The following is a 24,565-nucleotide window of genomic DNA, read 5'->3' as shown; positions in this document are numbered from 1 at the left end:
GCGTGTTTGTCCACAAAGGTTAGTCTCCCCAAAACCTTTTATGGTCCCTTATAACATACAAAAAAGAAAATGGGTTAGAGAAATCATCTCACTCGGGATCCACAAACAATAATTTCAGTAAACTTCATAGCAAATACAAATTACGAACAGACTTAATAAACTCTGAACGGTCGCATAACAAAGGATCCAAAATGGTCCACTACATACTATTTAGAGCTTGTAAATTCTATTTGTAATTTACATTGGCCATAAAGTGTTTATTGAAATTATTGCTTATGGATCCCGAGTGAGACGTTTTCTCTAACACAATTTTTCTTTTGTATGTCCTAAGGGACTATAACATGTTTGGGGATGTTGACCTTTACGAACAGACACGTAAGGGTGCTGCACGACTTAGGTAAAATCAACTAAGTCCATGACAATGATCAAAAGAGCATGCACCCTTCCCTTGCTGTCATCAATAGGAGTACAATCCATCGGCCTCTACCCAACTCGATCTCCACAAGGGTTGCAGGAACTCGTCATAGAACGTATTAATCTATGGTGGCATGGCCCATCCCCTATTTTTTCCCTTCCTTAGGCTATCTATCGTGAGCAACATAACCCCACCAAACCACAGTTTCGAAAAGGCCCACACACCTAGCAATAGAAGGCGTTAATTCCAAATGGCATGGCCCAATTTTTCTTCCCTATCTTTTCAGACGCCTAGCGCAGGGCCATTCTTGTTTGTCCTAAACAGGCTCTAACCCTAACAAACAAGACATCCATTGTCATCCTTCCATGATACTACCCATCGAGAGGTGCGCCCACCAACCATAGACATTAATAAACCCCGGGATGATGTAAGAGGCATTCCTACTCGCCACGAACCTCACGTTATCGATGGCTCAAGTATAAAAGTTAATCTTAAACGCTCAAATGAGACAGTTAAACTATTTCTCATTTCTCTATTAACTTAATCATTGGAGGGGGTCAGCTCAAGAACATCCCCTTACTACTGATCACTTGTGTAGGCACTTCAGCAAAACTAAAGTGCACCTTGGAACGATACGAGATACACCTCGATAAACAAGCAAAACATCATGATCATACCAATCAGGTCTACCCTCACTTAGATCGCTCTCATGTGACTCTCCATAAGATCCTCAGATGAATTTATATTTTTGAGATCGAACCAAGCCGTATTGATTATTTGATAAACGTCATCAAGTAAAATGAGGTTGACTTTATCTCACACAATTTATGGCTTAGGAGGATTTGTTGCTAATGTTATTTAATAACGATGCAATTTCATGCCAAGATTGGGTGTTGCAATTGCACGTGGGACTACTTTAGAATTTGGGACATCATTATATATTTATATTTTTTGTTTAAATTCTTTAGATCTCTCTGCAAACTCAATAAAACCTTCTATTTTGTATTTTGAATTATATTCACCACAACAATAAATTTTAAAATAATAGAAAAAAATATAAATACTACGATATTTTTATTTTTATTTCCTGGGCTTTCTTAACGGGTTTGATTGTGAGAGCCGAGTCCGGATCCGGATCCGGCACAAAAGATCCGTTTCTTCTCCGCCCCCGTGACGTTCCGCCGTTTATATGCCTCGATTAGGGATTCATTCCTCCTTTTGCGAGGCCTGGCGGCAAGAGGTGGTGCGTCTCCCATTCCTTCCCCTCTCTTCCGTCTCCATCGATATTTGGTTTTGGTAGCGCCAGGGTTCGTGGATTCGGTGGTTCTCCATAATTTCTTAACTCGTTTCTTTTCTCATGGATTAGGGGTCAATTCAGGGTCGACGCTAGGCTCTCGTCCTCTCCAACATGGCGGATCGGCTGACCCGTATCGCTATCGTTAGCTCCGACCGATGCAAGCCGAAGAAGTGCCGCCAAGAGTGCAAGAAGAGCTGCCCCGTCGTGAAAACAGGTACTCCGATCCGTTTTTCCGCCTCTAGATAAAGCAATCTGTTCCTCAAGTTCGGAAATCTGATAGTTAACTACCGATTTTTAATAGGTTCTGAACTAAATTATGATTCAGGAAGGGTTATTTATTTGTTTAATCCTTTATTTTTCGTGTTAAATGTTACACACCTTCCAATTTTTTGGCCGGAATGCAGTTGCCTAACCAAAATTATTTCACAGTGGTGTCATTTGTAAGTCTTGTTTCGGAAACCGGTAGGTTATAATAGAAAGGAAGTTTTACCATTTGCTCCCAATTTATCTCTAGACCATTGCCCTTCATGATTCCATTTAAGAACCAAGTTTAACATTGGCTATAGTTGCTGAAGCTTCTAGCTTTTAAGGGGCTTAACCAATATGTAATTTATTTGTCTGGTCTTCTTTGTCGATCTTATGATAACCTCCCTTAATGGGTAAAGTTGCAGCAGTGTAAGCCAGATCAAGAACTTCATGGATTTCTTTAGGTTATTAGTGGAGGAAATTGTAGGATTATCCTCCTGGTTTCTTGCTCAGTGCAGTGTTAGGATGCAATAAATGGGCTGAATAGTGTGAAACTTGTTTCTTATTTATCATTTGTAGACCAGTGACTTCTGTAATTGTTTATTACAAAGCTAGTGATCATGAATTCGGTAAGCCATGTAAATTGCAAGAACATTTTCTACAAGTTACTGATTTGAATAATAGTATCATTAGATGAGATGCCTTCATCTATTTTGTCGTATTGGTATCTAGTTCCACACAAAGTCCCCACTGGCTAACTATTTAGTCTTCTAACAATGCAAATTCAACAGTTCTATTGTTGCTGCTCACACTTGCCATTTCATTTTTTATTGTAAATTACCAATGTTTTCATAACTTAGCCTTCATACTGTTTTGCCAACATCTATTTTCATGGGAGTCACATTGGTTTTTTTTTTTTTTGCTCCTGACAGGAAAGCTTTGCATAGAAGTAACCCCTGCCTCAAAACTTGCTTTCATTTCTGAGGAGTTATGCATTGGATGTGGTATATGTGTCAAGGTATATCTTTTCTTTGGTTTTTATTATTTATTTTAGGTGTTTGAGCATCTTAATCTTTATCTGGATTTGTTGTTTGGTTGTAGAAATGTCCATTTGAGGCCATTCAGATCATCAATCTACCGAAGGACTTGGACAAAGATACAACTCACCGTTATGGACCAAATACATTTAAATTGCACAGGTTGGCAAGAAAAAAACAGAAAAGATGCTATTCTTATTTGATTTCCCTCCCACTCCAAATGTAGTGTTTTTAAAATTATGTTGTTTATACAGATTGCCAGTTCCAAGACCCGGACAAGTTCTGGGCCTGGTTGGTACAAATGGTATTGGAAAGTCCACTGCGCTTAAAGTGTTGGCCGGGAAGTTAAAGCCCAACTTGGGTCGATTCAATGTAATACCTGATGAAGAATCTTTTCTCTAGTTGTTTCTGAACTATGCTGCCTGTTGTTTCTGAAAAACTTTTTCTCTTTGCAGAATCCTCCTGATTGGCAGGAGATCTTGACATATTTCCGTGGCTCTGAGCTTCAGAATTATTTTACTCGTATACTGGAGGACAATCTAAAGGTGGTTAGAAGTGTGTTTTTGAATTAATATATGTTGTACACTTTCTTTTTAATGCAAATATTCTGCTTTTGTTTCTTTAATTGTAGCTTGCTGTGGTAGCAGAACTTCAATCATGATTCCAGTCATAACTCTTTCAGATGGTTGCTTCCATTTTTTTCTTTTCCATTTCTTGTTGAGACATGATCTGACCATTATATCTGTTTTGAGAACTTTTACTCTTGGACCATGGCTAGAATAATGATCATATGGAAGATAATCTTGTTACATTTTGGTTTGCAAAGAAACTAAATTGGGTTATGTTTCTTATATCTCTGATGATTTTCTATCAAATGTTTGCTGTTTGCAACTGTTGAACTTATTTATCAGTTGTAGTTTGATCTGCATGATGCAGCCTTTATCTTGTATTAAAACTTTTAATGTCTTTGTACTGTTTTCAGTTTATTTCCTTGTATGTAGCTATTTATATGTGCTTGAGCCATGTAGAAATATCCTTGATCCAATAGTATATATAAATACTAATTTGTAATTGATGGACAATTATCATGACATATGGAGGAACATATTGTTCTTATTATTTGTTTTTAAATCATGATTAAAGTTGTGAAAATATATTTAGATGTGGTGTCTTTTTAGACTGGTATATAGAAAAAAAGATAAATATAGGGGGCTACTTGGTGGTGTGCTTGGCATATAAGCATCCATGATGTGAATCAAAATGAATACTGGTATCAGTCATACACAATGAGTGGGGGTTCAAAGTTAAATGAGATGCTGTATGTAATCCTTGTTCTATTCATTTTTCTTAAATCATGGGGCTTACGGGCATCTGAATATTTGAGGTGCAGATTGGTTGTAATCGTTCATAGCCTCATCCGGATATATTAAATTAATTTTGCAAGTTTCAAAATAAACAGGGAAGGAACAAGTCTGCATATTGGTTTTGCTTACACAAAATTGTCTCATAAGTCGTACCTATTGGTATGACATTATTTCGGCAATGGTAGCTGTAGTGATATTTGTGTTGTATCACTTTGTCATTATGGTTAATGTCATAGGATTCCTCACCTTCCTTTTCATATTTTTGCTAACTTTCTAGTATAATTCAGGCAATCATCAAGCCACAGTATGTTGATCACATTCCAAAAGCTGTTCAAGGGAATGTGGGACAGGTGCTTGACCAAAAGGATGAGAGGGAGAAGAAGGCACAACTATGTGCTGACTTAGAATTAAATCAAGTTATTGATCGAAATGTGGGGGATTTATCTGGTGGAGAGTTGCAAAGATTTGCTATTGCTGTGGTTGCTATACAAAATGCAGAGATTTATATGTTCGATGAACCGTCAAGTTATCTTGATGTGAAACAGCGGCTCAAAGCAGCACAAGTTGTCCGTTCCCTGCTCAGACCTAACAGGTATTTCGATCTCCCGATTCAGTAAGCTGTTTTTATTTCTGTGGGGTGTTTAACATCTTGTACACTCTCATTTCTCCTTGCTCAGCTATGTGATTGTTGTGGAGCATGACCTCAGTGTACTGGACTATTTGTCCGATTTCATTTGTTGCTTATATGGGAAGCCAGGAGCTTATGGAGTTGTTACATTGCCTTTCTCTGTACGTGAAGGAATAAACATTTTTTTGGCTGGTTTTGTTCCTACAGAAAATTTGCGGTTTCGAGATGAGTCACTTATGTTTAAGGTAGGACCTCATGTTCTTGTAGACATCTGCTGAAATATTTTTCTATTGTTATCTTATATTGTTGGATTTTACAGGTTGCTGAGACTCCTCAAGAAAGTGCTGAGGAGATTCAGACTTATCAACGCTATAGATATCCGACTATGAGTAAAACCCAAGGGAATTTCAAGCTTAAAGTGATAGAGGGTGAATTTACTGATTCTCAAATCATTGTAATGCTGGGTGAGAATGGGACCGGGAAGACAACATTTATTAGAATGCTGGTAACAACCTTTTATTTCTGTTTTCTTTCTTGCATGCCTAGTTATCTTGACCATCCATTTCCGTTGAGACTAGATATCAATTATTGTGTTTAAATACATCCATTCCCAATCCAGTGAGGGGTACTGACTAGGATGTACACATTTATTTTATTGAAAAATCTATCCTAAGATGGCTGTCAACCTGAATTTCATTTTGATTATCTGATTTATGCCTTTGACAAATTTCAGGCAGGATTGCTGAAGCCTGATACGGTGGAAGATTCTGATGTTGAGATGCCTGAATTTAATGTTTCATATAAGCCTCAGAAAATTAGTCCAAAGTTTCAATATACAGTGAGACACTTGCTGCATCTAAAAATTCGAGATTCATATATGCATCCACAATTTGTGACTGATGTTATGAAACCATTGCAAATTGAGCAATTAATGGACCAAGAAGTTGTGAATCTTTCTGGTGGAGAACTGCAACGGGTAGCATTGTGTTTGTGTCTTGGGAAGGTTGGTATTTCCATAGCTTATTGGTATTTCCATAGCTTATTTGCTCTACAAATTATATTGTGTAAAATGTAAGTAACCTAGGTGGTTTTGTTCTTGCAATTGAGTAGCAAGAGTTCTAAGCTTATGAATAATTAAAAGTTGAATCTCAGTGATCCTGCATAAGAATTTCACTTAGTGACGATTTTTTTCGTTTCATCTGACCATAATGTGAAAAGTCCTTTTTGTTGATTGATCTCAATTAGCTTATGAATAATTAAAAGTTGAATCTCAGTGATCCTGCATAAGAATTTCACTTAGTGATGATTTTTTTCGTTTCATCTGACCATAATGTGAATAGTCCTTTTTGTTGATTAGGACTGTGTGCTGCGACAGCTGCTTGATGTCTAAGCAAATAGATGCTTCTATTATTGGTAATGGTTGCATCCAGATTTTCTGTAGATTTTTTGTTAAGTTCCCAACGATCTTTGCCTAGTTGTGATCTGCTGATTAGTGAAAAGTCTTGTGTCTTAACATGCAAATGCTTTTTTCTCTTTTGGGAATGCTCTTGATGGTGAATTTTCCATCTCTGATCCTGTTTTGTCATACTGATTCATGTTATTTGGTCAGCCGGCAGACATTTATCTGATAGATGAACCAAGTGCTTATCTAGATTCAGAGCAGCGTATTGTTGCCTCAAAGGTGATAAAAAGATTTATCCTTCATGCGAAGAAAACTGCCTTTGTTGTTGAACATGATTTCATCATGGCGACCTACCTGGCTGATAAAGTGATTGTGTACGAGGGGAAGCCCTCTGTGGATTGCATTGCTAATGCACCTCAGTCTTTGGTATCCGGCATGAACCTGTTCTTATCTGTAAGTGGCAAAACTGTTATCTGTTACTTTCGTCTTCTTAAGAAAAGAGAATGAATAAGTGTATATTTTTTTTTATATGTCATCTTATCTGGCATGAACCTGTTCTTATCTGTAAGTGGCAATACTTTTATCTGTTACTTTCATCTTCTTAAAAAAAGAGAACGAATAAGTGTATATTTTTCTATATATCTTAATGGGCTAGGTTCAGATGCAGTTTACTGGTCATATTTCTAATAATTTTCCCTGACTTTTTTTCCTTGAGACATCTTTTTATAAGGTAATGGTTTTTGAAACTCTTAGACTTGTGGTATTTTGTTGGAAAACACTAATCTTGTTGAATCTGGGAATTGAGAGATTTTAAAAGTGAATAAGATGAAAGTACAGCTTTCGTGGGAGTGGGATGTTAGTTAGGGGCCACTCTGAACTAAAATTGTGAAACATGATGAACTAACTCTTCCTTTGTTGCTGCTGTTAGTGATAGTCTGATCCCTGAAGGAGGATGTATCCAAGTGGGAATGTAGGAACGTATATCAGATTCTTTTGTCATTTGATATACGTTAGGTAATAGTTGCAATGCTAATTCTGACACTGGAGTCCCGAATATGATTATTTTTTTTCCAAACATAAATATCGGAGTTGGACAAAATAGATTATTTTGGTCTTACTATAATTGTTTTCGAATAAGGCACTTGTTGAACACAGCATCTTCAATGTTTTTTGTATTTCTTTGTTTCTCTCTCTTAATTAATCCTCTTTTGCTGAAGAAGAATGAATGTTGTGTTTGTCTTCTTTGCAGCATCTTGATATCACTTTCAGACGAGATCCAACTAATTACAGGCCCAGGATAAACAAGTTGGATTCTACCAAAGATCGGGAACAGAAATCTGCAGGATCTTATTATTATCTTGATGATTGATATAAAATTATGTTGTGTTATACTCAGGTTTCTACGGCCTTGTGTGACGATGGATGAGTGTTATTTGGCAAGTAGTATAGTATGTGGAAGCATGAATCTTAGTGTCTATACACACTCCTGTTACCATGCTGATCTTTCCCTGCTACATTGCCTTGCAGGCTTCTTTTCATGTTTCTTTGTTGGATCCCGAAGATGAAAATGTGGGGCAAGGAGTCGAATCCATGAAGGCAACAGAAATTACCATTCATGGCCCCCTTGTTTCGACCTGTTAGTCCATGATTGCTTCTTCAGTTGCCACTTATAGAATTACTTTAGACTTTGCTTCCCTTGTCACTGGGAGCCTATTTTTGAATAACAAAAATCAGTTGTATTTTGATAGTAATTTACTTTTTTGATTGTTGTTGTTGGTATACTGATGTCACCCAGTGATCCTTTTCCTCAAACATCATTTGGTGTATACGACATGTTAAAGGTATATTTTCTTGTATCGAGCAATATCTGTCGGGGTCAATACACGAGGAGAAAAATTCCATATCTTGTTTGATCTGTTGTTGCTGTGCTCTACTATTAGTGTCTTTCTTTCGGCATTATGTGTCGATGTTGAGCTTTGTGGATATAAGCTATGAGTGCATAATTGCACGTTTTAGGTTCCCATGTTCCAGCGGCAATGGTCATAAGGCCATTGCTACAATAGCAGAGAGACCTTAATCCTAATCTTGGGACAGTCTCTAACAAATCTATATTTCTTTAGTGATCTTGTCATTTTATTATTTTCATTAAATATTCGTTGGGTCTTCCCTTATCTCTCCTTGGCATTTGTTGAACATATTCATACCATCTTTCATGATTTGTAGTTGTGAGAAAATGATTTGCATGCTTGAGCTTATATTATTTGATCCAAAGAGGAAGAGTGAATCTATTGACATGAACAATAAAATACAAAAAAGGCTTCATAATCCCACACAACAGTGACAACAATGCAAGCAACACCAACACCCACACCTTTGCCCCAAATCACAAACCAACAAAGATGGACTGCTCCCCACACTTTTGTGACATCACACTGACAGGTCTTTATGCTAATGTTCTGTGAAGAAACAATTTTACTGGGGGAGCGGAGTGTGGTCGGTGCACATGTAGGCATAGGTGTAGACAAGCCCAGCCAGCCCACCACCAATAAGTGGACCGACCCAGTAAACCCACAGGTCGGCGAAGTCGCCGCTCGCCACTGCCGGCCCGAAGGAGCGCGCGGGGTTCATGGAGCCGCCGGAGAAGGGGCCGGCGGCGAGGATGTTGGCTCCGACGATAAGGCCGATGGCGATGGGGGCGACCGTGCCGAGGGAGCCCCTCTTTGGGTCGACGGCGGTGGCGTACACCGTGTACACGAGTGCGAAGGTGATGATGATCTCCATCACCACTCCCTCCACGGCTCCCACTCCCAAACTATGGGTTGGCGTGTCCTGCGAGGCCCAACAGCGAAGGATTTAGTTCATAATGGGCTCATATTGGCCTCAACCGAGGCCCATCACCTCACGCAGGAGAGACATGCAGTACAGCAGTCGGTCGGTCTTACGAGTCCGGTAGCGAACTTGAGGAGGAACGCGCCGACGACTGCGCCGAGCAACTGCGCGACCCAGTAGAGGAGTCCGGTGAGGATGGTGATCTGCCCCCCGAGAGCCAATCCGAAGGTGACCGCCGGGTTCACGTGGCCGCCGGAGATATTGGCGGCGATCGCGACGGCGACGAAGAGGGCGAGCCCGTGACAGAGGGCCACCGCCACGAGCCCCGCCGCGTCGAGGGCCGCGCCCGACGTCAACTTGCCTGCAATGGCACCACAACCATTCACCGCCATGAGACTATATATATGTATATACATATGTACGCACACAGGGGATATATGAAAGAAAGACTCACCGTAAGCTATGGCAGAGCCGACGCCGGCGAACACGAAGAGGAGCGTGGAGATGAACTCGGCGAGGTAGGCCTTGAGCGAGGTGGCGCTGAAGGAGTCATCGCAGCGGCCGAAGGCGATGCAAGCCATGGTCAGGCCTCAGGAGGTCGGAAGAGATCGAGGGAGGCGGGCAAGTTTGGTAGTTCCAAGGAGTTGCGAGCATATTTATACGCGCCTCCACGAAGTCTTTTCTCTTCTATTTCTTGCTTGTTCTCTTAGAGCTTCGAGCATCGGGGTGGGTGAGGGATGAGGTGTAGAGATTATCCAACGCCAACCCACCAGCGATGTCCAACGTGCATGCATTGATTGAATTGTCATGTACCACGCCAAGGGGGGGGATTCGCGGAGACATGGAGATGGCTTTGCATCGGTGGGTCCCATCCCAAAGAAGAGCTTATCATTGGATAGAAGACAGCAGCTGCGTGCAGAAATGAAATGGATAAGGCGATGGCTGACAACGATGGCGAGCAGAAGAAGGATTCAAGAGATGGACCGGTAAATGACCCAAAAATAAGGATATCACCATGCTGTTCTCAAGGTCGTAAAACTGGGCAAATTATTCTCGGGCTTGTGTGGATCAGATCGGATTACGTGTCGGCCTAATCCGGTCAACACAGTGATCAGTTTGGTCAAGTCGATATCCAAAAGCCTGTCACAATTATATTTTGTTTAATGGTTGCTGCATTATCAGGTGTAAGTTCACGTTGTCTGCAAACAAAATTAAGAGACACATGCAAAGTTGACTTAACCTAACAATTATCATCATCAGCATATATAGTTTATTACATTTCTGCAATCTAATATGTTGACGAAAAAGGAGGATATCCGCTGGATTATCCCTATGGCATCATTCAAACAGATACCAATGTTCTAAGCTCCAAAGCATGACTGCACGAATACAAGGAAGAACGCTTGTCACGTTCGACCATGCCACTATCCACGAATATGGATCTAATATCTCGAATAAAATACAATGTAAATAGTAAAGGGCAAGTCTCGATGGTACGGAAGTAAACCTGCTTTGGCCAGTGAATGGCACGAGCTTCCCATTGGCCATACATGTTTTACCTTTTTCTCACCATATATCTGATGTACCTGCTCCAAAGATCTACAGATTTTGATTGGACCAGCATGTTTCTTAGGGAACTTGCAATGAGATCCTAACAATAGTTCTTACTAGAAAAACATGATTGTGATTGAACCATGAAAGTTAAGGCAAAATGTGATGAGCATACAAGTAACCTATTCAATCACACAGGAGGATTGTGATATTACCAAATCATCAGAACCACCACCACTAATATAATTACTTTAATGGAGACAGATGGAGTGTTTCAAATGTTTTATCCTTGACAATTCTGTCGGACAAATTCTTCCGACTAGCATGATTCTCTCTAAGCATAATATAGAATCAAAATTTTATGAAGCAGTCTACCAGCACACTACCATTAGATGGTGGCAAAGATAAGGAGATCAAAATAAAATAAAACAAGGTGTATATTTATGACAATGCAACCATTGGTACACAGTTACCAGACGGATGGACTTTATTCGCCTACATATAAGGTAACGGAACGATTACTGGGCAAGTGTCGGACCTACAGATATCAAACACCTATGTAGTCACAGCTAGAGAAAGGAGCAGGTGGCATCCTTGATGATCACATTAAGATGCGAACATTAATACCTGCAACATAAGCAAGGTCAACCCATGCATGTGGAACAAGTGTGTAATTATTTCCGAACAGAAAAGTTTATGCAACATAAAAGGAGAGGGAAGTACAGATGTATATAACATATACCTGAATGAAGATACCTAGAGGGTGAGATCAATCGATTTGCATGCTTTCAGGTAAGGGAATTGACGTGCAGCAATGATAATATCCACTTTCATCAAATTTGAATCTCTGGGACAAATGCACTTCTGGAATGTGGTACTCCCCCCAGTCCTCCGAACCATAAACTCTGAAAATGTGGCGTGCATCAAAAGAATCATGTCTCTTTGTCCTCCTACCTTTCCTGGAATAATTGTCCGCATAATCAGAAACTTCAACTTTTACATGGCAAAATGGCTCCAAAAAAATAGAAGCACTAAGAACCTTTTTCTGTGCCTTGCATTCATCAAGGTTGCATGTAGCTGCATTTTAGGAAAACACAAATGACTTTAGTGCTTTAGTGTTACAAGGAAAACAAAAATACTAGGTATTATATAGTTCAACTAACTGAAAATTCTTCGAGAATGAAAGTGTGTCCAACAAAGAGAAGCTGGTGAGAATACTGGGTAAAAGAAATGAGTGACAAAACCTAGCAATAACTTATCCTACTAGCTTGCAACTTCAATTTGAGATTTTGAGGTATAAAAAGAAAATTACCTTCAAGGCTTGCTGAGCATCCTTTTCAAGAACAAGACCTGCTTCGACATAGGCATCAATTATGACTTCTGCAGGAGTTGGAAAAGGTCAAGTAGCAACATTTTGGCATGACAAGGTTGACACATTTATTTAGTGCTAAACTATGTGCTTCTCATATCAAATTCTACTAAAAATGGAAATGTTTTGGATACGGCAGGCACGCGACAATCGTCCCTCTCCACCAATTTCCTTCACTGGGGCATACACAACTCGGGCCTTAGCAGGCGAACCTCTCATGCACATCTGCAATCAAGTCCATCCTCAAAATTTATTCCACAGGAAAAATGAGAATGATAACAATGAAAAGGCCAGCATCATAATCAGCATTTTCATGATCCCAAGATTTCTTGTAGCCATAAATTATTCCTGTCACCTCAAAAGTCTTGCTCCACTACACAAATAAAGAGGATCTTTTCATGCAGGCATGACTTATCAACAGAGAAACTAGCCAGATCCCAGATAATGAACAGTTCCATAACATGTTTCCATCAGAAAGAACCAAGTATGCAGTTAAAAAGCACAATCAACAAGTTTTTGTTTCCTTTCTACTATCTTGATAAGTATCAACCTCATAAAGAAACAACAAAAACAGTACCTGCTCTGACGATGGAAAAGTGATAATTAAGCATCGGCTGTAGAACCTCGTTGATCACTTGGTAGTGTGATCAGAAACAATGCATGTATTTGGGACTACAAGGCTAAAATGAACATAGGGAAATGAGTCTTACCAGTCCTTGGAGTCTTATGTAAACAGGTCGGTTTTCCAGAGCATCCTGTACTTTTGAAGATATTCTCTGTAATGTACAAAGAAAAATATGCTATTATCCAACAATCTAATAACCACATGAATTATGTTTGTAGGAAAACATTATAACCTGAAGAACCTCAGCAGCTGTAGCAATTCGCTCGTTGTTCCACAATTTCAGCATAAGAACAGTCAAATGAAATGTTTTTGGCTTAATAAATATAGATCTATCAATGCCCATATCTGTAATTGTACAATCAGAGGAATCAATAATATCTGAGGAAAATCTGAAAGAACAAAAGAATAAGATAAATTTTCAGTAAAAGTAAAGAATGCAGGCTATTCTATCCATCTCCTACAAAATTTTGATATCCATTAGCCGGACACAAGATAGAGAAAGTTATTCATAAAGTACACGAGACAAAGGTGGCAAATACTAAATTCACTTTCTTAAAGCCCACTTTACTTGCTAAGCATCAAGGTTTGTCATACCACGATGTACCGCCTGGTATGAGTTGTACATCAATAGGAGATCGGTATGGGTGGTACATATCGATCAGTTGGTATGTCCCACCATATCGTGTTGGTGCATCAGTACATATCATACCGATAGCTGATTGGTATGCCAGTATGGACTGGTAAGACAAACCATGCTAAGCATATAATACATTTAAAATTATACCACTAAGAGAGTTTTAAGTTTAACTACATAAAATGGCAAATCAAGCATACCAAAAGCAGATAGAGATTTACAGCTATTGAGATCTGGAATACTGACTGATGCTGGAACAAAACAGTTTTCTGTTGCTGGAACACTTACTTCTTCGTGTTAAAATATTTTATAATATATTAAAATAGCACTAAGAGTTAAATTCAAAGATACTCATACCTATATTATAAATTCAACCATTTTAGATCTTATCCTTGTGTCATACTTTAGAGCAATAGCCCTGTCAAATTTAAGAATGCATATCTGTGTCCACTCTCCATATCAGAGTTTGAACATATTGTCCACCCATGATGTTGTTTCATAGTTTAGAGCAACAGCCATGATAAATTTAAGGATGCATATCTGCATACACACTCCGCATCAGAGTTCGTGCAACATAGGTCCACCCATGATGTTGTTTCGAGGTGACAGGACTTTAGTCATCTCAACTACTCACTTTCATGAGTACTTGGGTCACTAACTTATTACTGAGGAAGTTAAATGATGCAGAACCAATCTTATCTATCTCTTAGTCAAATAAATTTGATTAGTATAGAGGTTATTTTGCATATCATAAGTTGTCACATGGCTAGATACTGAATAATTATTATCTACTTTTCTAGTTTACTCAAAGAAAATAAAATTTGAAAAGAATTTGAAAAAAAATCAAATTATGATTGTGATTGAAGATTCCAAATCCTGATGGAAGATTTTGTGAAGATTGATCTCTACGAAGATGAAAACATATCAATTAAGATATTATCTTCATCGAAGAAAAGATCAAATCATACATTTGATTTGATTTAATTATAATTTTTCACTTTTACATTTTCCTTTTCTTTTCTTGTTCTTAGCCCATAAAAAGGGACAAGAACATTGTAATGCAAATCAATCAGCGATGGATCAATGAAATGAGTTCTTTTCCCACCTTGAGTGTCAGTGATGTGAGGCCACATTTGTTTTTCGATGGCATGATTCCATCGTCCACATGCGAGATGTGCAGAAGTGGGAGGCCTTCATCCTGGGAGTGTTTTCTTCAAGCCCGAGTGAGTCCAGTGGTCATCCATTTGTTTTCCTATTATCTTTCAATTACTATCTTCTATTCCTCTCTTTTATATTACGCTATTATTAAAAAATATTATGCCACTCTCGTCCTACATCATTCAAGATTGTTCATCATCTAATCTCTGTTTTTCATGTGAACTTCAGAAGAAGATGATCTACCTGTCAAAGACGAAGCTCTAGTAGTAGACTTGTAGTCCATAGCATTTATCTTCACTTTTACACATTCCTTTTCATCTTGAACTTCAAGCCTAACAGCAACCTTCTGTCTTTCTGATTGATTGTCCTCATCATCTGTGGTACCATCATTTGATTCTTTTTCCAAATCATCATCATCGCTAAATGTGGAATCCCCAATTATAGAGTTCTGAAAACAGTTTAGCTTCTCCACCAGTTCTGGGTGGAGTGCCAATGGTAGGGATATAAAGTGAGAGTAATCAAGCTTTGGGCTTTCCACAGCCTGGAAAATCAGAACAATAAGGTATTTACCAAATGGTGCATTACTGACTTCATAAAACAGTGTGCAATAAGAACTGCCATCATTACATATATAGCATATACAAGTCTATACAGATAAACTTGCAAGTCGAACAACATAGTTGGAAATCTATGATAAACAATAAAAGACCTAAGAAAAGAAAAACACAGGCACACATTAAAACCAGTATGCATAGCATGAACATATGTTCTGAACATAATCTTTTGCAGCAGACACCCTTAGACCACTGATCATAAGAAATTATTAATGCCACAAGTTACCATAATTTGAATTTAGGATCCAAAAGTATAGCAGTACTGGTTCTTCTCATGAATGTTTGTCTATCACAATGTGGTTCTCGATCATCTCTTCAATTACCCTGATGGGCTTTGCACTATAACTCAATCCATATATATCTAGATTGTACGGTGATAAAAGTTTAACCTATGCATGTGGGACATGAAACATAGAGATGTGATTGTTTTAGTTGTTAATTTATACATAATTGAAATTAAATTCAGATCTATTGACTTCCAAACTCATAGTATTAAAATACGGGTAAGAATTTTCAAAAAAAACTATACTCACCTACAGAATATTTCAAGTGCTGATTGCAATGAGATGCTTCTGACTAAATATTAATAAATGGACTGGTCCCATTTTAGTTAGTTTTTACCTGATTTCGTTAATTTTCTATTGTTCTAATTCAAAAGCTTGATATGAATATGCTAATCAGTGTGCACCTTCATAGCCAATTAACAAACTTATATCAGCCAGTTCATGTAGACACAAAAAGGAGTTCAAATTTTGCACCGACCGATCTGTACCAGTGGTATTTATTGGTCCAGGGTTAAATTGGGACAATGAACAGGGCTTTTTCTGTACCAGTGGTATTTATTGGTCCAGGGTTAAATCGGGACAATGAACAGGGCTTTTTGCGCAGTCCAGTTCATTTTTTAAGGGGAGGCAGGCTTAGATGTTTTAGCACCTGTAGCCACTCGCACATGAGACTCTCTCCTTGCGCCTTGTGTTGGCGCACGCCTATGGCCCCTGAACTGATCGCCACCCATCTTCCCAGTGTTTCCTCCTCCGTCTCTACTCCACTCCTCTACCCCTCCTCTCCTTCTACATCCCTTCTTGGTACCACACCATGAACCAACATGCCAGGTGTTGGCACACTGTGCAAGTCAAATTAGAGGATTCATATCTCATGAACTCCATAAGACTTATTGCTAACTGGCATGAGTCAAAAGCATGAAAAGCCCGCTTGTTATCTAACCCAGTTTATAATGCACTAGAACATGGTAGAAACATTGGTGGTCTTTTGGATATGACTTATGTAAACAGTTCATAGACAAGGGACAAGTCAACCATTAAAACACTAGATGATAAATTAAAGTGCTCTTAAGGTTTACCACCTATAATTAGTAATATGATGCTGAAATCGCATGACTGTGGTATAGATACATACCTGAGGGGCTGAGACAATCAAAATGTAACCAGATTTCACAATATACATCTTTTAGTTAACTGAAATTACTGCATAGACCTTATAACATTTTTTTGGCAAAAGTATACATTTTCATGCTAGTGAATCAATATGAAAAACCAGAGATATTTCCTATCTAAATTACCTAACAAGAAATTTTAGAAAAAAAAGAATGTCCCTTGCCCTCGAGCATTCAAGAACCCAATGTTTTGTACAGAAAGGTTTCACATAATTAGCTGTTGCAATTATATATCAGAGCAACTAAGAAACTAAGCAAATGTTATTTGCATACTATCCTTCTTATTAACTGATGAAGTTGGCTACCAACCTCTTCGAGTATACTAGCAATCTTTTCTGATGCTTTAGCAACACTTTGAACAGTACCCTCGATAGCTGCAAAAAGGAGTCTATCATTATAACTTACCATGTAAGAGAGCAAGCAATAATAACACCAGGGTACCACATAATTAAGCTTTCTCAAGAAAGTCATATAGTTCAAGGTGAACGGTAGATATTTAGTCATCTCATAGGTTTTGTATCTTTTTTCAGCCAAAAGTCATCTCATATGCAGATATTTAGTCAAATAGAATACTATATGGGAATGAGCGCAGCAACCACATCTCTTAACAAAAGAATCTTTAAAAAAACAGCAAACAGGCTTTTACCATACCAAATTTTGGTTATTTACTTTATAATTCGAGTACAAATGTGGAAAGTTATAATTTATTCCAGCAGGCGCATAACTATTCATCAGTTAGTTCAGTTATATTTGTTTAAACTTAATTGATTAAGGGGTAGAATAATCAAAAGAAGATACACAACTTAAAGATGAAAGATATAATGATGAATGAAAGATAACATTCTTGACCATTTTATAAACGATTGCATGAATGAATGAAAGGTAAGACAGACAGTAGTGTTTGATAAGGAAAGTTGGCATTTTCTAAGTTGAAAGGAATGGTCAAAGAAAAACAACAGAATGACAATATCAGGAGCTTGGTTGACAAAAAATGGCAACATAGTTTAGTTTGGTTTAGGATAAAGAAAACTTACAAGCCCATAAAGCATGTTCATTTAGTTGGATCAAATTAACTCAAAAACAAAGCTTATATGGGGTACAAGTGAACTAATATTTGGTTGGGTCATGAGAATTATGTCAACTAAGAGTACTATAGGTGGATGGAATTCAGATATAGGTGGATGGAATTCAGATATCAAACTTGAAGTGGTGATGTCTACAAGTCTAATTAGAGTTCAGTGAACAATAGAGAGTAACAAAGGCCAGGTTTTTATCTTGCTAAAATATTGGTGAATGGTTCCATCTAAAATGTAAAGGTAGCCAACAATATCTTGGCCTCAGGCCAGTTTTCCTTTTTCTTTTTCTTTTTTTATGAGGGGCAGTAGGTGAACTAAGAGCTAAACAAAACTTAGTTTAGTTGCTCCATGTAGAATCTTGCAACAATTTTCTCATCTTACATCCAAATATTCATATGCTTGTCATTCAGAAGAATGTGACCCTCGTTTCATTATGCATGTTGATTCCTTGGTATAAGAAATTAAGCCTGTAAAAGTCTTCATTTACAGTAAAGCACCTGCTGATCAATGAGGTATTTCTTACGCAAATGTTTGGTTCTTATAACATGTAAGAAGCTTACACAACAGATAATCCTGTAATCTAGAAACTTACAAGTTGCAAGTAATATAAATCAAAAGAAAATTTAGTATGTCCAAAAGTTCAAATATGGTGTTTTACTAATAAAAGTACACACTTACTGATGTTACTGTCCTCCTTAGATGAAGGGAATACAATCTTTACCCCCAACTCTCCCTCAATTTGTTTCTGCATAGAACCTCTACAAGGTAGAAGAGCCTATCTTGGTCAGAACTAAGAAACTTCTACACTGAAATTATGCAAATTAGCAATAAACTAAAAGATACAAAAAAGGAAAAAAATCATAAAACTTATACCCTTTTCCTTTAATAAAGCGAATCAAGGAAGCACCAACCTGCAGAAAAGATTAAATATTTATTAGCATCTTCAATAATTATACGATATGACAGAATAGATTTTGAATGATTAGTAATACAGTGAAAGCAATTACCAAAGCATATAATATTCCAATTAACAGGACAGTGCAAGGCAATATGAGGCTTGTCACTTAACAATTAGAGAAATTTGAAGAAATTGGACTAACAAACAGTTGACAATGATTTGTGGTAATACTAAAGTTCAATATTGCATATTAATATTAAAGACAAGGAATTGATCGAGTGAATAGACAATATACCATAATCTTAATCAGTGATCTTGTGTACACTACAGCAAGGTTCGCTAAACTAGCCGGTTTGGCATGGTTCAACTGGTATTTACTGGTCCGACTGCCTACCACCGACCGGTACATGGATAAACCCAATATTAAATATCATATATTATATGTTACATGTTACATGTTATATTTCTTAATGTTTGGGGCATCCAACTCTTGAACTTGCAAGGAGGCCAGCACCGCTGCCGCTCACCACTCACCGCCAGCCCACCCACTGCCCTCTCAGCACCCCTCCTCCTCTACTGCCGCCTCTTCCTCCTTGTCATCCCCTCTTTTTCCTTCTCCTTCTTCCTTCTTCCTCCTCCTCCTCCTCCTCCTTGTTTCCTTCTCCTTTGCTTACTCTTCCTTCTTCCTCCCGTCCTCTCCCTCCCCTAATGGTTCGCAGTAAATTCCGGCATACCGACACACCAAAAATCAGCACAGAAATTAAATATGTATTGAACAACTAGAAAACAATAGATAGAGATACCTCAATAGAAATTGAATGTCTTTCATCTCCACTGCCTAATTCAGCACCCGTTGTTGGGTTCATCACCTGTACAGCACCCTCCATAACTCCTTGCTCAAGGGCCCCACCAGAATTGGAGGTAGTACTGAGATCATGACATGTGGACACATTTTCTGTTTCAAAATCGTTGCCATGATCCACGGCACGAGCACTTGTAGTTAGTGTCATGGAAATGCCCATAACAGAGTCTTCCTGGGTGGTGATCTCTTTATCAGAAACACCAGAAGGTTTGTTCTGATGCAACTCTGGGAGTTGACACTGAACATCAGATCTACTGTGATCAACTGCAGGAAATGATTTGTTGAAATTTGCTTATGAAATATACATAGCATCATGAAACTAATTAGCTATAGAAACAACTATAATGAAAGGATCAAACAGACAAAAAAGAACCCTTTCTAGTTTCTATCACCAGGAGAGAATATCATGGAATCAAACAAAAAACATATACATAAATCAGCATATATGATGCTATCTAGTTGCAGTGAGACTGCTGAATACACAGGCATAAAATAGTTCCAACCTAATTATAAAGAAAAAGAAAATGCAATAATGAGTTCATATCCACCAAACCCATAGACGGTTGGTTAGCTAGTCTCATGAAGTCAAGAGACATTCCATAAAAAACTGTGGCAGTAAGAATCAGTAAATGGTTCTTTATATTTTGACTAAGAGTTATGCTGAAAGAGGTCTTTATCTGAAGCATGCCATCCCGGAGCATGCCGCTGGCATGTTACTATCCTAGCAAGGTATTGACATTGTATATGCATGCCTATATTTTGAGCATGTAGAACATCGAATTGCGCGATAACAGCACCCTACTATACCAGAAATAGGACATCACATCGTTGGAAAATCCGTAGCATTCTTCAACAAGCAACAAACAAGGCATAAGTAAAGAAAATACATCATAATTTAGTTTCAAATGACAATAAACTAATCATGAGAATTGCACAACAAACTTAGTCATGTAGAGACTTCAAAATAGAGGAAGTTGTCGTAGGCTTTAATACTTATTGATAGATAAGAGTCACCAATTGATCATCATAAGTAAAATTCAAGTTGGCAACATTTTAAGTCCTCCGTCTCTGAAAACAGTATACAGATTGTGCCTGGATAAGACTTTTTCTTAGTCAAGTAAAACAAAACCAAACCACAGAAAACTTCTTGGAAAGGAAGGGAAGGGAAGGGAAGGGAAGAAGCTTAAACATTCTGGAATTGGTTACCAAGTAAAACCTTGATTGGCTGATCTTGCTAGACTGCTTATAAGCAGTCAAGTTCATGCTACCAAAGGCCACACCATCACAGTAGAATTAAAGACTATGCATGAAACCATTCACAAAAATTAACTGAACTAGTAAAACCTTCATTTGAAGCTGACTGGGTGGAGATTGGCCTCCATACATGCATAATTGATTTTCGCTTCTTACGCCTGTCCAACTCCGCATGCCAGTCCTTTGTGCTAGCCATCTTCCAGATAAGACTCAAACTCTGACCTCTGGGACAATCCTGACATATCCAAGAACAGCTTGAGAAGTATCCATAAATTTTAACAGAAAAGAACAAATGATGTATGAAATACAACTTAAACATTAGAAAAGAAAGTTATAAACTTCCATTTGAAACTAAATATAGCTCCTCAAACACTGGTCAAAAGGGACAACCTAATCAAACAAAATTGACGTTAACATAGGAAATAAGTGACAATAACACTAACTTTGTTTAACCGAGCAACTATTTCATCGTAACTTGAAACCCCATGCCGCTATCATTTTTCTTTATTTATATACGATTAAAGGAGGGCTATTTTATTTCCAACTAGAGTAGCATGCATGATTAAAAGAAATAGATTTATGGACCAAGAAAAATCCCCAATAATTAGTAAAAGTGTAACGGAGGACTAAAGAAAAAAGAAAATGGGGATTCGAGAAATCAAACCTGAAGGCGGCTCAACGGGCTCGAGAGAGGAGCATTCGGCGGGAACGCGACTTTGAGCAGGCAATGGAATCTGCCACGATACGAGCAAGGAATCAGCGGTCTCGCAGCAACCGGCCTTTTGTTTCAGGGCTAGGGAAAAGAAAAAAGCGGAAAAGGGGGAGGGCGAATCCTTCACCTCGACGACGACTTGCAGGCGATCATCTGGGTAGGGGTAAGCCGCGCGACCCTTTTGCCTCGCGGAAGAACAAGGGTTTGCCACGCATGATGCACGTGCGGTTGCGGGTGGAGGACCGAGAGTCTTCCGCGTGGGTGAGTCCCAGAGCTCGCGGACGCTCGCACTGGCCACTCAGTCTCTCACCTCGTCACCCGAGAAGTCACCGAAATCTCCATCTCGGTGGACCCTTCCTCACCGTGGCCATCTCAACGGTAGAGGTTCCCTTGATTGGAGTTCAACCCAATACAATTAATGAATTTAATTCAATTTTATTATTTTAGAAGTGAAATTACGTACATTAAGTCACGAAATGACATTAGAAGCCGATCGATTTGGCTCTGTTTGATCAGCCTTCATAATTGGATTTTGATTTTTTGCTATGTTTAAAGAGGGACTCCGGCAAACAGAATTACATTTATAAATTATTTTAAATAAAAATTATGACGACAAAAAAAGAGAGAATTAATTATCGAGAGAAATGCAAATTCAATGGTATTTTTATTCTTTTAATAACTACAGAAGCTGAACCCACACCCCTTCACCTGGCACCGCACGGTTCACTACAAACAGAAGATAGTACCCAGGAGGCGCCACCACTCCTGAGGGCGGCGCAGTCACTGCAACCGTCCACCTTCCCAATCCAGCAGGCGACAGCTCCACCGTACTCAGTATCAGAAGCCTCTGGTTCATGGAGAAACCATGCGTGGTGAACGGCGGCGCATACATCGTCACCTTCAAGTCCCCCAATTCCAACCCTAAGTCTGCTACGTCGAACACGACTTGGAAGCTCGTTCCGTAGGTCACGCTGCTCGGAGCAAGCTCCTTTACGATCCTCGGCCGGTGGACCGCCAATGCAGGGTCGAGGTACGGCGGGTAGAACCTCTCCAACCTGAACTCGGTCGGGTATTGTGCCGTGTAGTTGTACCTGTTGTTTGGGTTGCTGCCGGCGACCAGGATGCTGGTGTCGGGTAGCACCGCGCTTGTCGAGTGGTACATCCTCGGGATCGTGGTTGGCGTTAGCGTCTTGAACCTTTCGTTGCGCCTCGATGACGGCTGGTAGAGGAGGGGCTCCAGGTTCGGTGACTCGGCCCAGCCCCACCCGGACGTGCCCTTGGTCGCACCATTGATGATGAGAACGTCAGCGGTGGGGAGGAGAAGCATGTCGGCCATGACGCGCGGCGTCGGCATGACTTCCGTGTGCCACCTCGCGTTCGGCTTAGTGATGGTGAGGCGGGAGCACCGACGGAGTGCCGGAATGAAGACCTTTTCCGCGGCGAGCGCAGCAGACTTGTGAGAAGCACCGCCGCAGATGATGACCTCGGCGGGGATGGGAGCGGTCGTGCTGCTGCGGAGGCGGAGGGGGAGGAGGGCGGAGGCGGCGGAGGCCGGGTAGTTGTGCGAGCCGTCTTTCAAGGGCGGAAACTCACGCAGGATGGTGTGCGTGCGGGGGTCGAGGAGGATCGATCGGTTGTTGGCGAAGATGAAGAGGTTGCCGTCGGTCGATAGGTGGAGAAAGGGATACAGGTTGTTCTCCTCGTCGTCGGTGGTCTCGATGAGAAACGGGAGCTTGTAGTTGGAGGGGTTGGATTGACCGGGGGCGGGGATGAACTCGTAGCTGAACTCGCGGCGCCCACCCACCACGATGAAGCTGCCGTCGGGCAGGATCTGTTGGGTGGCGTACCTGGGAACCAACCATAGTAATTCTGAGCTCGTGCATGCATCAATGAGTACAAGTTATATGGATCAATATGATCAGACCTAACCTAATATATATAATTCGACTCTTTATACTCTTACGAATGTAATATTATTCTCTTAGTTCTCTTCTCAATCTCTACACTAAGAAATTGCAAGTAAAAGAAGCTAAACTCGTCAAAGAAAAGCTACCATCTGTTGACAGAGAGAGCAGCCGGGTACTCGATCCAATCACACATCGGGCAAGTCTTGAGGTACCGGACCGCAGTGGCTCCTTCATGGAACCCACCGGACTGCACCAGCGTCCCATCGGCGGCGAATCCTCCCGACGAGCACCAAGTGTTCGTCAACACCTGCACACACAGTCACGGCCAAACCGAGTAACCAATCAAGCCAAAGCACGAATAGAAGCAATCCATTCCAACCTTGAGCGGCCGGAGCTGGTCGGCCACGAAGTCGTATTCCGCGGCGTGCGCCCAGCAGTCCTCGCCGTTGGTCTTGTTGGTGGGATCGGGGCGGCAATTTCCGGCCGGCAGTGGGAGCAGGGAGGGGCCGGAGTTGGTGGAGTCAAAGAGGATGGCCTTGTTCTCCTTGGTGATGACCAGGTGCATGGCCGACACGCCGGAGCTGTTGCGGATGAGTTCCCAGATACCGGTGAACGAGGTCTCATAGTTGGGCTTCTTCTGCGCCGGGCCAGCATTCAGCAGCGGGTTGATGGGGTCGAAGAGGAAGGGCTGGGCGACAGCGGAATCGAAGAGGAAGAGAACGAGAACGAGAACGCGAAGTAAAGGAGTCGTCGTCGTCTCCATCGACGTCGATTCTGAGCTTGTCTTCTCGTTCGCCTGTAACCCTTGGTTAATCTCTCGTCTTCGCCGCCTCTCTTATCATGGGTTTGGATGGTGTTCCGTTTCGTGAGACAGCTTGTGGTCGATTAATTATTGAGTCATGCTGTGGTCCGATATAGGACGGATATGGTTGGCTACACGCAATTTAGGAGGGCCATCGGTCAACATCGGACGGGGAAAGGGTCAACGTTGACATGGTCAAAGCAATGGAAGTCATGTTGACCTTCTTTAGGAAGTGCTTATATTTACCTTTCTATTTGTACCTTAATATACCGCCGCCGCCGCATTAGATTTATGCTGTAGCAGAAATTGACAACCTCGATTCACTGTCGTTCCTAATTAGAAGAACAAAGAAAAAAATATAATATAATCAAAATACCTCCAAAATCTTGTCAGATATTAATACCATGTATAACTAGTCAACGTATCCCATGA

General features: G+C 40.0%; 4 protein-coding genes across 7 annotated transcripts; 1 reads left to right on the top strand and 3 right to left on the bottom strand.

Annotated features, from left to right (window-relative positions):
* Nucleotides 1-1,559: 1,559 nt before the first annotated feature.
* Nucleotides 1,560-8,292, top strand: LOC135651723 (ABC transporter E family member 2). 3 transcript variants are annotated; one of them, XR_010501914.1, is made up of 13 exons: nucleotides 1,560-1,658; nucleotides 1,782-1,926; nucleotides 2,891-2,976; nucleotides 3,060-3,157; nucleotides 3,250-3,367; nucleotides 3,451-3,540; nucleotides 4,647-4,951; nucleotides 5,037-5,232; nucleotides 5,307-5,492; nucleotides 5,721-5,990; nucleotides 6,597-6,842; nucleotides 7,639-7,825; nucleotides 7,917-8,292. XR_010501914.1 is itself a non-coding variant. In XM_065172096.1 (12 exons), exons 2-12 carry the CDS (start codon nucleotides 1,824-1,826, stop codon nucleotides 7,756-7,758), a joined length of 1,818 nt encoding a protein of 605 aa, XP_065028168.1. In that variant the 5' UTR covers nucleotides 1,560-1,658; nucleotides 1,782-1,823; the 3' UTR covers nucleotides 7,759-7,868. The 3 variants fall into 3 exon arrangements, 1 of the variants encoding a protein (XP_065028168.1); XR_010501915.1 differs by having other exon boundaries at nucleotides 7,639-7,837; XM_065172096.1 differs by lacking the exon at nucleotides 7,917-8,292 and having other exon boundaries at nucleotides 7,639-7,868.
* Nucleotides 8,293-8,641: 349 nt separating this feature from the next.
* Nucleotides 8,642-9,853, bottom strand: LOC135651725 (probable aquaporin TIP2-2). The gene is made up of 3 exons (XM_065172099.1): nucleotides 9,673-9,853; nucleotides 9,332-9,579; nucleotides 8,642-9,218 (listed from the first exon to the last, which is right to left on the bottom strand). The coding sequence occupies exons 1-3, from the start codon at nucleotides 9,797-9,799 to the stop codon at nucleotides 8,862-8,864; spliced, it is 732 nt and encodes a 243-aa protein (XP_065028171.1). The 5' UTR covers nucleotides 9,800-9,853; the 3' UTR covers nucleotides 8,642-8,861.
* A 1,309-nt stretch (nucleotides 9,854-11,162) lies between these two features.
* Nucleotides 11,163-21,771, bottom strand: LOC135651724 (uncharacterized). 2 transcript variants are annotated; one of them, XM_065172097.1, is made up of 15 exons: nucleotides 21,552-21,771; nucleotides 21,377-21,446; nucleotides 20,803-20,947; nucleotides 19,400-19,722; nucleotides 18,572-18,609; nucleotides 18,377-18,456; nucleotides 16,932-16,996; nucleotides 14,799-15,096; nucleotides 12,996-13,108; nucleotides 12,849-12,914; nucleotides 12,273-12,363; nucleotides 12,082-12,149; nucleotides 11,809-11,846; nucleotides 11,512-11,728; nucleotides 11,163-11,396 (listed from the first exon to the last, which is right to left on the bottom strand). In XM_065172097.1, the coding sequence occupies exons 1-14, from the start codon at nucleotides 21,575-21,577 to the stop codon at nucleotides 11,539-11,541; spliced, it is 1,611 nt and encodes a 536-aa protein (XP_065028169.1). In that variant the 5' UTR covers nucleotides 21,578-21,771; the 3' UTR covers nucleotides 11,163-11,396; nucleotides 11,512-11,538. The 2 variants fall into 2 exon arrangements, with proteins under 2 accessions (XP_065028169.1, XP_065028170.1); XM_065172098.1 differs by having other exon boundaries at nucleotides 19,400-19,683; nucleotides 21,552-21,720.
* Nucleotides 21,772-22,088: 317 nt separating this feature from the next.
* Nucleotides 22,089-24,122, bottom strand: LOC135651673 (aldehyde oxidase GLOX1-like). The gene is made up of 3 exons (XM_065171965.1): nucleotides 23,711-24,122; nucleotides 23,478-23,638; nucleotides 22,089-23,271 (listed from the first exon to the last, which is right to left on the bottom strand). The coding sequence occupies exons 1-3, from the start codon at nucleotides 24,092-24,094 to the stop codon at nucleotides 22,104-22,106; spliced, it is 1,713 nt and encodes a 570-aa protein (XP_065028037.1). The 5' UTR covers nucleotides 24,095-24,122; the 3' UTR covers nucleotides 22,089-22,103.
* Nucleotides 24,123-24,565: the final 443 nt, after the last annotated feature.

Source organism: Musa acuminata, chromosome BXJ3-10 (assembly GCF_036884655.1).
Source record: "Musa acuminata AAA Group cultivar baxijiao chromosome BXJ3-10, Cavendish_Baxijiao_AAA, whole genome shotgun sequence".
NCBI lineage: Eukaryota > Viridiplantae > Streptophyta > Magnoliopsida > Zingiberales > Musaceae > Musa > Musa acuminata.
This window is presented reverse-complemented; position numbering and strand designations above follow the sequence as displayed.

Coding starts and splice junctions, on each gene's coding strand:
- LOC135651723 (XM_065172096.1), top strand. CDS start 1,824: ATGGCGGATCGGCTGACCCGTATCGCTATCGTTAGCTCCGACCGATGC. Junction 4,952..5,036: donor TCCCTGCTCAGACCTAACAG/GTATTTCGATCT, acceptor CTCCTTGCTCAG/CTATGTGATTGTTGTGGAGC. Junction 5,233..5,306: donor ATGAGTCACTTATGTTTAAG/GTAGGACCTCAT, acceptor TGGATTTTACAG/GTTGCTGAGACTCCTCAAGA.
- LOC135651725 (XM_065172099.1), bottom strand. CDS start 9,799: ATGGCTTGCATCGCCTTCGGCCGCTGCGATGACTCCTTCAGCGCCACC. Junction 9,580..9,672: donor CGGCTCTGCCATAGCTTACG/GTGAGTCTTTCT, acceptor GTGCCATTGCAG/GCAAGTTGACGTCGGGCGCG. Junction 9,219..9,331: donor TCAAGTTCGCTACCGGACTC/GTAAGACCGACC, acceptor TGGGCCTCGCAG/GACACGCCAACCCATAGTTT.
- LOC135651724 (XM_065172097.1), bottom strand. CDS start 21,577: ATGATCGCCTGCAAGTCGTCGTCGAG. Junction 21,447..21,551: donor GCCTGCAAGTCGTCGTCGAG/GTGAAGGATTCG, acceptor GTATCGTGGCAG/ATTCCATTGCCTGCTCAAAG. Junction 11,729..11,808: donor AATGCAAGGCACAGAAAAAG/GTTCTTAGTGCT, acceptor CAATTATTCCAG/GAAAGGTAGGAGGACAAAGA.
- LOC135651673 (XM_065171965.1), bottom strand. CDS start 24,094: ATGGAGACGACGACGACTCCTTTACTTCGCGTTCTCGTTCTCGTTCTC. Junction 23,639..23,710: donor ACCAGCTCCGGCCGCTCAAG/GTTGGAATGGAT, acceptor CTGTGTGTGCAG/GTGTTGACGAACACTTGGTG. Junction 23,272..23,477: donor GCTCTCTCTGTCAACAGATG/GTAGCTTTTCTT, acceptor GTTGGTTCCCAG/GTACGCCACCCAACAGATCC.